Source organism: Danaus plexippus, chromosome 6 (genome assembly GCF_018135715.1).
Source record: "Danaus plexippus chromosome 6, MEX_DaPlex, whole genome shotgun sequence".
Classification (NCBI taxonomy): domain Eukaryota; kingdom Metazoa; phylum Arthropoda; class Insecta; order Lepidoptera; family Nymphalidae; genus Danaus; species Danaus plexippus.
In genome coordinates this window covers 3,633,247-3,649,034 of record NC_083540.1, presented here as the reverse complement: position 1 = coordinate 3,649,034, position 15,788 = coordinate 3,633,247, and the positions used below count along the sequence as shown (strand labels likewise).

At 32.0% G+C, this 15,788-nt stretch overlaps 1 protein-coding gene across 1 annotated transcript; it reads right to left on the bottom strand.

The window, feature by feature from the left end:
- Nucleotides 1-343: 343 nt before the first annotated feature.
- LOC116779164 (A disintegrin and metalloproteinase with thrombospondin motifs 14-like) lies at nucleotides 344-15,673 on the bottom strand. The gene is made up of 13 exons (XM_061529927.1): nucleotides 15,515-15,673; nucleotides 12,018-12,196; nucleotides 11,637-11,808; nucleotides 11,054-11,380; nucleotides 10,730-10,938; nucleotides 10,116-10,307; nucleotides 9,808-9,936; nucleotides 9,589-9,703; nucleotides 8,911-9,057; nucleotides 8,211-8,432; nucleotides 8,016-8,139; nucleotides 5,057-5,232; nucleotides 344-1,104 (listed from the first exon to the last, which is right to left on the bottom strand). The coding sequence occupies exons 1-13, from the start codon at nucleotides 15,587-15,589 to the stop codon at nucleotides 853-855; spliced, it is 2,319 nt and encodes a 772-aa protein (XP_061385911.1). The 5' UTR covers nucleotides 15,590-15,673; the 3' UTR covers nucleotides 344-852.
- Between the last annotated feature and the right edge of the window lie 115 nt (nucleotides 15,674-15,788).

Sequence of the window (15,788 nt, the reverse complement as noted above, 5' to 3'; positions counted from 1 at the left end):
TAAAAAAAATCAGATATATTTAATACATTTTTGTATTTGTCTTTACTTCATAAAGAGAATTTTACAAGGTAAATGTCACAAAAATTTTGCGGTAATATTAATATGTTTTTAAGTATGAAGCACATAATTTGTATGTTAATATGCTGTCAGTGTTTTAAGATTAACATCCCATAGAATTGTCATATGCAGTTTGTATGACTTGTATTGTTTGAATTGAAAACATAATAGGACATTTCTCAAACGTATATTTTAAAATTGAAAGGAAATAACAAACATTCGCAGTTAACAAACATCTGATGTTACAAAGCATTATTGATAAAAATAAAACAAAAATAATTAAGAATATTAATTCATTATTATCTTTATTCATTATTGTCTTTCCCAGTAATTTGATCAGTGGTCATAAATAAACATTATATTCTATCTTCTGGAATACAATATTTTATATATTTTCTATTCAATGATAACATCATTACTTACTAAGGTTAAAATTTATTCTTATTCTAACGACTAGTGCACTTGTAGGTAAAATGTACGGTACTAATATTAAACTAACGCTATTTAAGGAAATACATTACTTTCTGCACATTACATTAGTAATAACTAATTGAAGTTCTCGTTCTATAATTGCAACATTAACTACATAGAAATAAACTCTATTTTAATTAACTAAATAATTTTTGTATAAGTATACGTTAATTTTGTTGAATATCGTATATTATGTAATATATTATTTCATAAAACAATCGATTTAAATATCTAAAAGTAATAAATGCACGAACATCACTAAGGACGTCACCACTTATGTGCCACTAGACATATTGGCAAGAAAACTCCATGGTTGATCCGTGTTCAATCTGTGTTGTTTCTGGCTGGTATTTCGACGTAATCAATTACTTCCCAGTCGCTCTCAGGCTCCTCTGGGATGTGTGGTGGTATGGCGGCTCTGAAGAGAGGTGCTCCAGCGTCGTCCAGGGTCATGTAAGCACGAAGGGCTGCAGAGGCTCCGTCATCAGGCGCCGCGCGTGCCCTGGCGTTGAAAGATCCACCGACATCCTCGCTCGGTAACTCCCAGATGTGGTACTGAGCTGACATCTTGAAATTCTATTGCATAAACAAATAAGAATGTTATAACTTATGAAAAATATTCTTTATTCCATGATCTTATCTAGAACATCTCTGGTGTGTAATAATGGAAGACCGTTAAAAATATTTTTTGACAAATTAAAAAGTATAGTTTTTAATTCCTAGTTGATAAATTCCATTCCATGGATTGATTTAATATAAAAATTTGATAGATACATTTGTCAGGTTCCTACTAACTAAAGGAAAATTCCTTAAATATAGTTTGACTGACCTATCCATGACTATTGATGTAGATAAGAACGTGTACTTCATTTGGAAAACGGCAATAAAATATTACGATATCATATAGATTAAGAAATTAGTAAACAGCACAATTTCTTTACGACTCCTTTCATGAATATGTATAAAATGAAAATATTATATTCATATTTATAAAGAATTCATTTTATTCCTCATAGCAAACAAATAGTCGATAAAACAATTTAATTTCACATAAATAGTTATTTGAAACAACCACAGCGTTCGTTAGAACAAACCACATTAATATGATGTTACACGACCTTGTCTATTTCCGGCTATTTTAATAGTATACAGCAGTGAGCAGTGGATGCAACCTCTTACAGATCAACATATCCACAACTCGAATCGTTCATGCGGTAAACAATGAGCAATTATTTAAACAGTACTCTAACTATAACGGAACGCGTTAAATTACATTTCATTTGACGCAACGTAAATACCTACTGATAAATTTATTATCTTTTAAATCGGTTATTTTTATAATTTAAAACGTTTGTATTATTTTTATAACGGTTTTATAGCCATAATTAATATTTATTTGTCTGTTTTAATGAGTTCATAAAATTGTCCGCAGTGGACAATTCAAGAAAACGTTACGCTTATAAAAAATATATATAGATTTTTAAGGTTGTCTACTTAAAAACTTGTTTATTAAGTCTACATAGCTAGCTGATGAAACGTCAGAGAAAATAGTGATTTATGACAGTCTAATTTAAACGTCACGATAAGTTTTGACTAATTAGCTCCAAAACGCTATATTGGCAAATATCCGAGACACATGGAGTGACGCACGGAAAAACTCATAAACGGTTGTTTGTTTTCTAAATAAGTTAAGAGTTTATTGAGTTATAGGTTTATGACGTAAATATAAAGATTATTGCACAATAGAGGAGGATAATCATTTTATTAAATAAGGGATAAAGAAAATAAATTTTAAATTAACAAATTATTACAAGAAAATATGATTCGCATTTAATTTATATAATATTATTTATATAGTAATATGAAACATTATTTTAAAATCTTTTTTTGCAATGCATTCCACTTAGTGTTTTTTCATCTTTAATGTTTTATCAGTCTGAAGGCTACAACAAGCAATATTGTATTTATAGAATATAATGGCTACATTTTATAGAATATATTTAAAAAAAAATTGCAATGAATAAATGTTTATATTTTTAATAATGTAAAAAAATTATTCGTTTTAACATGGATAACTCCTTTAACGATACATTTAGCTGCGGCAAAGTGAATAGGAGTAAATCATTTAGAGAATTATTTATAAGTATTTATAAATATATCTGCCTCTATTTAGTGAACAGATACAATTTATTAAATTTTTCGTTACTCTAATAACAAATCATTTGATTTTAAGTAGTATTATCCTAAGTATTTTTTTTTGTGCTTAAATTTATAGATCAATGTGTTGCTTAAAAAAATTCTAATTTTGAATTCTATAGTCCTATGCCAATGAGCTTACAGTACTAACGTCTTCCAATAAGTTCAGTATCATTCAAATCACCAAATTTGTGTTTAAAACTTCCAAATTTGATATTTTCAGATTCGTAGTGAATCAAAGATCCTCTAATAAACATTTCTACTAAGATATACCAACGAGTTATTGATTTCTAATAAATCGATTTCCCACAATTAATTTCTAATAATTCGATTTTTGAAACGTCAAAAAGATATCCCATAACAATCCTTGACCCAGTTAACGAGTTTATCACACGTCTAGTAAAGGTTAATAAGTTACTTAACAAGCATAATATGAGATTGTAATAATTGGGCGATTAAATGGATTTGATCAGACGAAAAACTTATTATCTTTACGATGGCTACGCTGTGTGATGTTATTTTGATTGAACAGCGCACGTGATATGACGCTTGTGTTGAGTGTTGACAAACAATAGGATTAGATGATAGACGCCTTGTGGTTGACTTTTATCGCAACATAATACGATACTGCATTCACTGTAGTAAAACTTGTTTCTTTAAGGTTTATATAGGATGTTATAAATAACGACAACTATTTGACAAGAAATATTTGACTCATAACAGCCCCCGGCTTAATGAAAGTCACGGCTTGAACCCGTGAACACGTTCTCATCGAATTGTTCAATGTATGATAAGCTAATTTTACTATTATTTTTTGCTTTATATAATAGTGTGGATATTAATGTGACTTTTCTTTGGGTCAAATAAGTTATAACTGGAATGTAAATCTTTGGAGGTTTGTATTTCTATTAATTTATCAAACGCTGAATGGATCGAACATTTTATCGAATTTTTATATTCAAATGTCAAGAATTTGTAAAGTAATTTGATTAAGAAAAGTCAATCGACAACTAATAAGTTAATGATTTCTTAATAGATAATAATTAAATACAAAAGTGTTTCGTAACGGAAAAAATCCGGTTATTATATATAAGACACAACGTTTTATAATTTTATTGTATAAAATAAAATTTTGGGTAATTTTATATATATAGGATTAACAAATATTATATCCTAAGTAAGCAAACTTATCCACCGTTGTTAAATAAGCATGTGATTTTTATTTTTTTATTGCACACAATTTATAAATACCTTTAGTGATAGTTTACAATTTAAATTTAACACCTACAGTTTCAAAGTCTTGCGTAGATATATAGTCGTTGTTTTGTTGTTTAAATAGACAAGAAAACTAGTGCTTATGATTACTGGGCGGGACAATAAAGATAACACAATAAGGGTAAGGGTAGGCCACGATCAACACGTAACGAGGATTTATTTCGCAATCATTTTAGTGTTTTACTCGTTATTATCACGTCTCTATCATTGTTACAATATAATTAAATTATTAAAATAGTGAAAATGATTTAATAATTGTTCCGACATAATAGCATTCGAATTAAATGTGAAACGGAATTAAATACTCATTGGAACACGGTATTTTAACAACGTCGGGTCCAAACTCTGAGTAGTATGATATTTTATCATTCGGGTAAACAATAATAATAAGTATTAAAGTTATTACTGCCTGCTAAGTATTTTAATTTTGACATAGTACTGAAAATTGTTCTTCATTAATCTCACCTGTTTATACCGATATAATCAAAATCTCTAGGTATCGACTAGACATGTCTCAAACGGCCTTTCCATACATATGCATATTAATTATTAAGGTTATATTTATATTATACATGCTATAAATAGAATATTTTTTTTATTTTTTATATTTAGTATGTATAGTCTAATATAATAAAATAGAATAATATATTGAAACCTATTCATAATATTTACATACGTATATCCTATGCAATTCTATTGTTACTTTTTAATACCTAACAATAAAAAAATATTTTATTATTTTATAATAACTTGATAGAAGATTTCATTCTTAATTTATTTTGCATACACAACCACGTATTTCAACCTTTTAATAAACTAACTATAAATTAAAACGTCAAGCAAGGTCATCATACCTACAATTTAGTTCATAGAGCTAGTCTAAAGAAGCTGTAATAAAAAAATATATATTTTTCCTCTCCGAAGACATCAAGGAGTAGAAATGAGTCGCTTGTCGATTTCGACTAATAAAATAAGACATTATATAGTTAAGTTTTGGACCAATTTAACGATATAAAGCATTATTATAACTATTCAGAATCAATGAAATCAATCTAACCTCTGGCAAACAGTGGTGTTGAAGGCAGTAGTAGTGGTTCTGTCCGTCGTGATGGCACCACGTGCCGTCGGGGAAGTAAGGATCCAGTCCAGCATCGTTCAGCTCAACCCGAGGCGCGTAGAACCCGCCGCCGCTCGCACGACGACAGAAGATCGCGCATCCCATCCACATGCGAGCTAGATCAATTTAAATTACATTAATAAGTATTTTGTTTACAACACCGTTCCATGCAATAACCTGATAATTTATACTGTCTACTTCTGATCTATGCTATAACCGATTAACTAGGCCTACTAAAACAATAAGGCGATGCGACAAATCTTGGCGAAGAAAATTTTCTAATCGTTTTCGTGACCACAGCTATCATCCACTGATATTTATTACGTATATCAATTTATAACAGTAGAAAGTATTACTGACGTGAATATAAGGATAATGACACCGTACATGCTTTTATTTATTTAGAGAACTTAGCGTCAAATTTCTAAGAAAAATGATCATCAGTATAATAATATTTTACTTCGCGTCAAATATAATTAGCGCCATCTAGTGACAGCCAATTTCTTGATTCCAAAATTTTAAGTTCCCGTTTCAAGACATCAGTAGAAAACAAATAATAAAATTTTGGAGATATCATATAGCAAGGATAAAAACTTGCATATTAGATTAGATAGTACTTCAGCAGCAGAAAATATACGTATATGAAATAACTGACTTGTATAATTCTCTTACGTGCAAATGGTTAGTATGGGCATAATCACTAGTCATCTAGGCAGATACCTATTATTTAGTAATTACATATATAAAAATGCTGTTTATTAAGGCGTGTAATATTTATTAGACGTTAGAGAAAGAATATACAATATGTACCTATCACCTGAAGTGTTAAGTATATGGAAAAATTGTGAGTTGATGACACAAGGTGTAGATAGACTTCTCAGAAAATATTATTGTTTGTTTGGTACTTAAGTTTAAAGTTTAAAGATGCTAATTATGGAAACATGAAATGCTTTAATGCATGAAAGTCAACTGCAGTATTTTATACTAGAAGAGCCTAAGCATCGGTTATCCTGAATGTCAGTTATCATTTGGTATATGTTATATATATATATATATATATATATATATATATTTATACGTGATAACAATACGGTATGCTCTATGATCCTGATTCAAAAATAGGCAATTACAATAACGATCAATCATAATGTAGCAATATTATGTCATTAAACATACTTTTGTCAAAAACCCCAGTAAGCAACTGATAATCCTCTAAAGCAGAACAATGCACTTGAGAAAAGTATTTTTATAATGGTTGCATTATCACAGTAGAATACAAAATCTGATAAATATGTATATTATTGATGAGTTGATCTGAAATAATCACAATAAAGTACAAATTATTATATAAGGTGTCGGTATGTTTGTATAAATTCCTTTGTGTAATAGTATCGGCTAAGTATTGTAGATTAGCGCCATCTATTGTTAAGTGGCTTTACTGTTGCTATGTCGGTACAACAGCACTAGACACTCACTGGCATAATGTTTTTAACAACGCCATCTATTGTTATGTACCTTGGTATTCTAACGCTACATGATACTGTTTCATCGCCTGAAAACGAGGACAAAGTGAAAATTTTTAGTAATGAAACTTAGATGTGTGAATTTTCAAGAAATTTGTTTTGATGTAAACTCACAAGAATTGTTCGTTTGAAAATTTAAGAAAAAGGTAATGATATAAAACATTTAAAATGTTATATCTAATTGCTAACGAATCGATATCGATATTATACATATATATATATATATATATATATATATGTATAACTGTGTAAATTAAAAGATAATTAACTATGACAGAGAAAATATTAGGATAAAGATCTAAGCTGTTCTATATTTTCCTTTCATTTGTAATGACCGAATCAATTAATAATAATTATTTGTTATTTTGTCCATAATCCATATTATACTTATGGTTGATTTTGTATAATCGATACAATTATAATATATATATATATATATATATGCAGGTAGCGTATATATATATATATATATAGACTATTAACTTATTCTAAAGCTGCAGTTGCAGCGGCTGCAGCTGCAACTTATGGATATAAACCTTTGTAATTATTTACAATACTCATTATATCCGAAGCATTTTCAACTGAAAAACTGATACAATATCCATAAATCTTCGTATTATGATAAAGTTCATATCATTTCATTTATACAACAACATAACTCAAACTCCAAGCAGAGAGAGTCGTCTTGTAATAACAAATCTATTTGTATTATTTTTTGTATGAAAACGTAAGTAAATAAAATCTAAAATGTATGTCACACAGCTTTCACTGCAGAAATTAAATTGACACTCTCCGATCATGTCTTGTAACTATAACACATGAACAGTGGGAATATTAACTCGCATTTACTTATCTCGCCTCACTTGATATTTAAAGTGATTAAACGATGTCATTGGTTTCCGAACAAGGCGGGCAATACAGTTTATTTGACAAAAAAAATTACTCTAGATCCGACACTTGTAGCCGGTTTTACTTTATCCACGCGTAATCATCTCAAATATCGGAAAACGATTACACATTTATACATTTTTATTGAATACAGTCAGTATGTAATTGGGGCGTAGAAAGCAGAGGTGCTTAACTTTTTTAGTTAAAAATTTAATGAAAATTTTATATGTTTACATATTGTGTTTATAAACTGGTTTCGAACATTTAAAGGCAACTTTTGCCCGGTTATAGAGGTTTATTCCCAAATAAATTCCATATCAAAATAGGTAAGATCTGATAAAAGTGTTATTATTTAGTATTTACCTTATTGTATGAGGGAGCCTTATTATGGAATGAATGTTCTTTGTATACTTAATATCTTAAAAAAATATGCGATAAATTTAAGATCAAAATGAGTGTTTTACTTGTATTCAATACATAAAACGTACTAGGATCATGAGGCGCCTGTAGACCACCTCCTCTTGCATCAAGAGCTGGGATGCGCGCTGCGTACTGAGCACATCGACGACCGGCCAACTCACTCGCACTTGTGCGCCGTTTCTTACCGCACACCTGAAAAAGGGAAAAGAAGCATTAAAAGCCAATTTTTTTTTTTCTAAATGAATATATCAAACTTTATTTACCTTCGAATCATCACAAAGTGCCACATCATAAGAAGGTCCTTCGCAAATTGCGTTCTGAGGACAAGTGCGTCGTTTCTCCACCGCTCCTAAGCCCTCCAGTGTGCAGCCTGAACGACACGATCCTGAAGACCACTCACTCCAGGTACTGCCGCTGTCACTCACTACCGGAGGCAGGGCTGCCACTGTAGGATCAGCAGCCACGCACTCCCCGCCATGACACCACTGGAACCGCAGTTATATGTTCCAATAATACCTCCAATAATATGTTTAGTACCAAATTCAAATTATTATTCCTATTTATATTATGTATGTAGTACACTGATATCCTACTGTTGAATTATATTTAAACAATATATAATATTTTTCAATTCAGGGATAGATATTGCTAAAGCAAGATAATTAGTGAGAACCAAACAAAGAAAACCTGTAATAGCCATAATATTTTTGGTGCTTATGGAACGCTTTTTGGGCTCATTAAACTCCTAAAGGCTATTGTCTCTGTCGTGTAAAATGAATATTTAAACCGTTCTCGATTTGGATTGGCATTTCAAATAAAAAAAAATACCAAATTTCAATTCAGACTTTATATAAGTTACAGGGATTTTTTTTGCAAGTCGAGCACTGATGAACTTACTGATTGTTAAAACTGACCAAAAACTAACTAACTAATATAATTTAGGGACTGAACCTGATGACCAACCTTCCCCGGTGCGCAGGGTGTTCCTGGGAGCGCGGGTCCGGCGTAATAAAACCCTGCTCGGTGAGGAGTCCTACACGCCAGCTGCATACACACACTCACACCAGGTTCTGGAGACGCTGGTGTCGCGTCCTTATCGCGGAGGAGCACCTGATTAGTAAAGGCTTGAGATTACATTTAAATTTTTATACATATTGGTATTTTAAAAAATTTACGTAATTGTGTTACCATTGTGAAGGTAATTTTTTTCACTGTGAGCTAGTTTTATTTCCGTGTGTGTTAGATTATTTATGATTAATTCCCATTCAGTCATCATCATCATCAGCCTACAGAGCCCACTGCTGAGCAAAGGCCTCTTCTCACATGGAGAAGGTTAGAGCATTAATCACCACGCTTGCTCAAGACGGGTTGGCAATTTCAATCTTATAATTTGAAATTATAAGTCCAGGTTTCCTCACGATGTTTTCCTTCACCGTTCGTCAGTGGTGTCTAAATACTCTTACCAAGTACATATGATTCGGAAAGAGCACATTGGTACTTGCCAGGTTTCGAACCCGCGCCCTCACGTATGAGCGGCGGGCCTTTAACCTCCAGGTCACCACGACTCCATTCAGTAACCAGAGCATATTCGGTTATACCACCTAATAAAATGTACACATTTTTCATACAAAAACAACTTACTTCGCACTGTTTCTTCGCGACCCAAACAAGTCCCGGGGCGTCACCAAACCTCTCATGCTCTAGTTGTGGTGGTATGTCTGGATCATCACCGCCATCGAATAAACATGTTGCCCATCTGATTTGTAAGTTTTATGTGTTGTTAATCATGACATATTTCTTTATTAGTTTATTAATAGCTTAAAAGAACTTGTATGTGTTCCATTTTATTGTATACGTTACTTCAAGTCAGCGACGACTTGTGCGCTGCAGTGTGACCAGGTCGCTTCGCCGTTGGTGCCGCGCGATGGAGACATGATGTAGCCGTCGCGAGAACACGCATTACCAGTCCCATCATGATGCATGCCCAGACTGGAATATTCAGCATACATTACATTTAATATTAAAAGAAAAATATTTGCGTCAAGTTAAAATAAATCTCAATATCAAAAAGAATGTTCTTTAGAATTTAAACTTAATAATAAATTTGAATGTGATCTTTTTAATCAAAATTGTGAGTGACATCAAAACACAAAAAAATAATAACGGACTTGTGTCCGATCTCATGTGCTAGAATGTAGACGGATGTGAACCCAGCAGAGGGATACGGTCTCCCGAGTGTGTCCGCGGCTCCGAACTCAGCGACGACACACGCGTGTGCCGGGAGACAAACTCCTCCCACAGGAGCTAGACCCATCGTCACACCATTCCGACGACCTCCTTCCTCTGAATAAAAGTCTAACCTGAAATGAACATGACAGCCCATGTAAATTAACAACACGTTCATTCTTGCTGATTCCGTTCTCACAATAAACTGTCATAATCTTAGAGTTATATAATCATTTACAAGTGCAAATAATTTAAAAAAAAACCTTCTTTTAAGATTCTATTAACTACTACACTTAGGAAAAAGGTCACTTAAACGCAAGCATAAATGTTGAGTCTATGTTGGCTATAAGTCAAGCCCGACTCCTACCGTTTATTAAATTATTAATTGTGTACTTTATTTCTAATAGAGTCCAAAATACACGAAATTTAAATATATATCCCACTGTAAAAATATATAAAATCTGATAAGTATAACAAGACTGCATTACTCAGATAGACTACCGAGACACATTGTTCCTTAATGCAAATTAGTACCAAGCACGTCTAGACCACATACCCAGAAAGTAATAAAGCCATATCCCAATGTTCAGGGTCGTCGTCATCATCTACGTTCAGCGATCGCTGGTATGCGCAGAATGAGTCCAACAAACGACCGCGCTCCGCCTGCAACGATAGAGCCGCTGGTTGTGTCCGAAGCAAAGTTAGTCTCACCAGAGACAGCTGAACACGGGTCCCCAGAGATGAATGGTGATATAAGGCCTGCACCTGGATTTTATCGAATTATTTTCAATTTCATAAAAAAGTTTAGTGAAATAACGGAAGCATTGCTTGAAATAATCTTATAACAAAATTTTATAAACAACAAGTTTTACTATCATACCCCATTAATGTACGCCAACAACATATCTCGTAAATCAGCCTCATTGTAATTTAGATGAGGATGAAATATTTTGTAAGCGGCTTCGTCCAGGAACAGTGCTATTTCGACAGTGTAGGAAGAAGGCGGTGGTTTGTTAATATTGAGACGGGGGCGACGAGCTCTGTGTCTCAGTGGACGGTCATCGTTGACAGTCATAAGAGGCGGAGTCGCACGACGGATGATATGAGCCCTGCGATCTCTATGATGTTTCCCGTGTTCTGACCTTCCTTCTCCAGTCTTTAAAGGTCGCACTTCATATGTGGAATTATCAGTCAAGATAAGACCGTGCTGAAAAAAAAAAAATTTTATTACAAACTCTGTAATGGTTTTCTACGACGTCAGTCAAACCACATTAATTGTATGAAATTGAATCTTCGATATTATTTCTTTGTCTGTAGTGCCTTTAACAATTCTTCCGCAACAATTCACCGTATTAAAATAATATTAAATTTGTTGAAGTAACCAAATTGAAGATTTACAAAAAGATACTTGTTTCGGACTTTTTAAATAAAACAATGGAGATATAGAAACAAAATTTACTTACTAGAGCATGGTCTCTACAAGCGGAGAATGCAGCGACGGCCCCAGGGCCACTGTGAAGGAAGTGGCAAGAAGAATCGGGAACCGACAAGGGGGCCTCGGGGCCGTCCTCAGACCATACTCGGAACTGAGGAGACACGAGTCGCCTATTCGGTAAGAGTTGGAGGTCGAAGTTCCTATAGTTTTACATAAAAAAACTTTATAGTAAAATAATGTTTTATAATCAAGCAGTGACATTGTATATTTAATTGAAATATTTTATTAACAATATTCTTCAGGTTAAGTATTTTTTCTTATATTTTTATTTTTCTTTTCGTTTCTTTCAATATAATTCATGAAGCCTAAAGAGCTTAATTACTTAAAATATCTAATCAATGTCACGTACTTCCCGAAGGCTTCGAAGCTGTAAGGTAGTGGAACGTCATTTTGTGCAGAATCTTCAGCAACCTGTGCTTCACGAGGTATTAGCGCTGGTAAGTATACCACTTCTACGTCTTTGTTTCCTTTTGAATCATCCTCTCGGTGGACCCCTTTTGACCACCACCCGTTGAAAGCCGATATGTCCTGAAATAAATAAAGAATTGAGATATTATAGCCTCGCAGCTTTAAAAAAACATATTTGAAACTTGAAAGTGCAACGGTTTAATGAACAATACATTTTTATGACCGAGTGTACCGCAATTTACTCATATGCTAATATAACGACCCAATTCGCGAATAATTTGGACGTGTTCTAGATTTTTAAATACCTTCGAACATTGGAATACTTTAAACATTGCAATCAAGAACCGTTTAAGGAAAAAGGAAATATTTTATATCAAAATGGCATTTAGTTTAAAAGTAATTAAGTAACTTCATCCTAAAAAAAACTAAAAGAAAAACAAAGAACTTTCCTTACACAAATATAATGTACCTATACATATTATAAAAAGTAAATATTAAAAACATGTCGAGTAAACGCGTCGAGACTACGATAACTACTGTGTATCGAACGGGGTCAAACGAGGACGCGACAGACGTCTTAGCTAGAGTGCTCACACATAAATAATATGTTGAATAAAGTTTTTGGCTCCCAATCCTAGCTTTAAGTAAAGAGAGTAAACATTTTAACTGGCATATATTCCGCTAATTAAGACGTTAACGAAGTTTAATTTGTCGAATTTAAGTATCGGACCAGACACATTCCATAAAAATTCTTTGAAATTTTAATTACTGTACTACGATATGATTCCAAAACTGAATAAGCTTAAATAACGTATAAATTATATCTTAAAACTTATAATACCTGTTTCCATAATGGAATTTAATAAAAAAATTCACATAGAAATTAAAAATAAGCATCAAAACTAGCATTTAATAGACATATGAAAAGAAAAAAAACACACGAAACAAAGAAATTCACAGCAGAGTTCTAACAATCGAATCATTCTGTTTTATTAGACTCTCGTAAGCCTTAATAAATTAAATTCGAATGGAATCAAATTTCTGAGTATTCTGAGTCATCTTGGTATTAATTTAATTTCTCCCACAACCGTTCAGCCATTTCAGCATGAAGTAACGTCTACCTATACTGTATTTTATATTAACACTTAACAGTAAGAGAGGTGGAAGTCGGTACAAGCACTTCAGATTTTAAAAACATTTATAAAACCTAAAATTATCTTCTAAATTATTATAAGTCTCTTTTCATTAAAATTTTTCTGAGCTCGTAAATTCAAATTCGTAATTCGGTGAACTCTAGATATTTAAAGGTTAGTGAAAACAAAATCAACACAACTCGTGAGTCAGCGCGGTATAGGAACGACATTAGCAGCCACGAGCAAATTAAAGGGGAAAGTAAAACTATTTGTTTTTACATTAGTACGCCTCGAAACAATAACTCATTATTACAAGGCAACATAAGAAGTACTGATCTTTCAATTTAAAGTCATTAGTTTTGGTATTCACTATTAAATTGTTCGTATTACGTTAAAAATTATGAAAGTTCTTATCGATCGCAATATTACGTATAGTCTAGCGGCCGGGAACAATAGCCACCGCGTTGTGATTCACCGAAAAATGATTGAAAAACTCCAGCTACGTGATGCTTTATGGTTGTGTAACTTACTACGTGATCGAGTACAGGACAGATCCAAGGCTCTATTCAGTTATGTAATGTAATTGCTAAAATAAAATGATATAATTCGTTACCCCGATGTAGGTAGAGAGAAAGTTATTGTAACGAGAGATAAATTGTTTTTCAAACGAATCGTTTGGTTAGTTTGCGTAATCCATGACCTATTGGTGTCAATGGGATGATTGCTCTCAGTGTTCACGATATCCTTGTCGGCAAAAAATGCAAACCGCAAGTATATTACGTCGTGACATTAATTTCAAATAACCTAAAACCGTTAAAACGGTGTATTATAAACAATAACCTTACCGGATGTAATATTAAATATACTTTTAACGTCAAATACTTTTAGCGGTCAAAGAGGCGTCGAGAAACTCACCAGTTTGTTATATTTCTTAAAGACACAAACAAACGGTTTGGTGTCCGTTAGGAATATCAATGACGCATAATATGTAATATTATGTTAGCAAATGAACTTTCGTTTTGACAATAATTAAGGGCAAGCATTTTAATGTTAATGTATTTGTAAACGCGTTTACAAAAACAATCCATGAATATGGCTTTATAAATTTCACAACACTTTAAAAGGAAAATAAATAATAGTGCAGCTAAGAGTACATTATGTACCTACATATGTGTACACAAGGTTGGTAAAGTAATTATGAAACATAATAACTACCACTTAAACATCGACATATCGTCTTACTTATATAAATTGTAGCAAAATAAAACGACAATCCACAAACAAAAAATATTCCGTTGATATTAATATAAAATGTATAAAAATTATAGAATGCGTATTTTACAATTTTACCCTTAATATGTTCTCATACTATATTTTGTAATGCTATTTTTATTTTTATATGTATATATTATAGTTGTAGTATATTTAGCGTAGCGTTATTAGAAATTGTATTATTTACAATATCTTTATCACAAACAAATATTGTCAGCATCTTTATTCGTATAAATATTTCCTCCTTTCCGATCTATTTTATTTATTTATATTCTATTTTATTTCCCTTTTCCGATTTATTTATATTTCATCGACGAAACTTAAATTGTTAAATAATTATTTTTGACTGAAATTGATTCCTGACTGACTGAGGGTGTTTATTAATTATTTTATATTTATACCGAGCCTTTGCTGATTTGAAAAAAATATAAATATTAAATTAAATATTTCTGAATTGAAAACCCTCTTTATATGGTCTTACAAACGTCTCATGAAAAATCCGTTCAACTTATTGTTAAAACTCTGGATAAAAATATAGATGTAAATGTTAAAATTTTTTTTGTGTGTTGCTACCTTATGAATAACGAAAAGCAATTGAGAAAAGTTGCTTGTTTTAAAGTAAAAATGTTTTTTTTTTTTTATTAATTTATACGTTTTTTATATATTTATTACCAATAATAAATTTTTCGGCTAATTATCATCAGTCAAATTCACTACACATACAACACGAGAAGAAAATTTATACTAATAATTTAATTGATTATAGAATTTTATTAGAGCTCGAAACTTCTTGAATCAAAGTCATTTTGTTTATTTTTTGTTTTTTATTTTCCACTTCATAATTTCCCAAAAACGCGATAACACTACTTAAAATTATTGACAACGTAAAAATCAATGCAATAAAAATTTGGACAAGGAAAATATTAAATTAACATCCTCAATCACATATTTAGAGTAAAATGAAATAAGTTGATTAATAACACTATGAAAATCCTGAAAAATGTACGCCGCCCGCCCTCTAGATATTACTTACTGGAAAACGCGCAGCCGTGGTGACTCGTAGCATGAAAAACAGCGCTACAACCACTATTCCAACCGTTCGCGCCATAGCTCTTCTATGGCATTTCACTTCACGATTTCTTTGTAAATAATTTCTTGCAAGCGAAACACTTCTTTTAAATGGTGTTATATCATGCAGGTACTTTGAATATCGTTAACGGGCGCAATGCACCATATAACGACCGTCGAATCGGGCTGAACGAAAAGTGTAATCGCGATTAGAGCGCGTACACTTATGCTGTGCCGGC

Excerpts from the sequence above, each read along its gene's own strand:
- LOC116779164 (XM_061529927.1), bottom strand. The coding sequence starts at position 15,589 with ATGGCGCGAACGGTTGGAATAGTGGTTGTAGCGCTGTTTTTCATGCTA. Across the intron at positions 10,308-10,729 it reads ATGGCTTTATTACTTTCTGG|GTTAGACTTTTATTCAGAGG; the intron begins GTATGTGGTCTA and ends TGTTCATTTCAG. Across the intron at positions 9,937-10,115 it reads GCACATGAGATCGGACACAA|TCTGGGCATGCATCATGATG; the intron begins GTCCGTTATTAT and ends TGAATATTCCAG.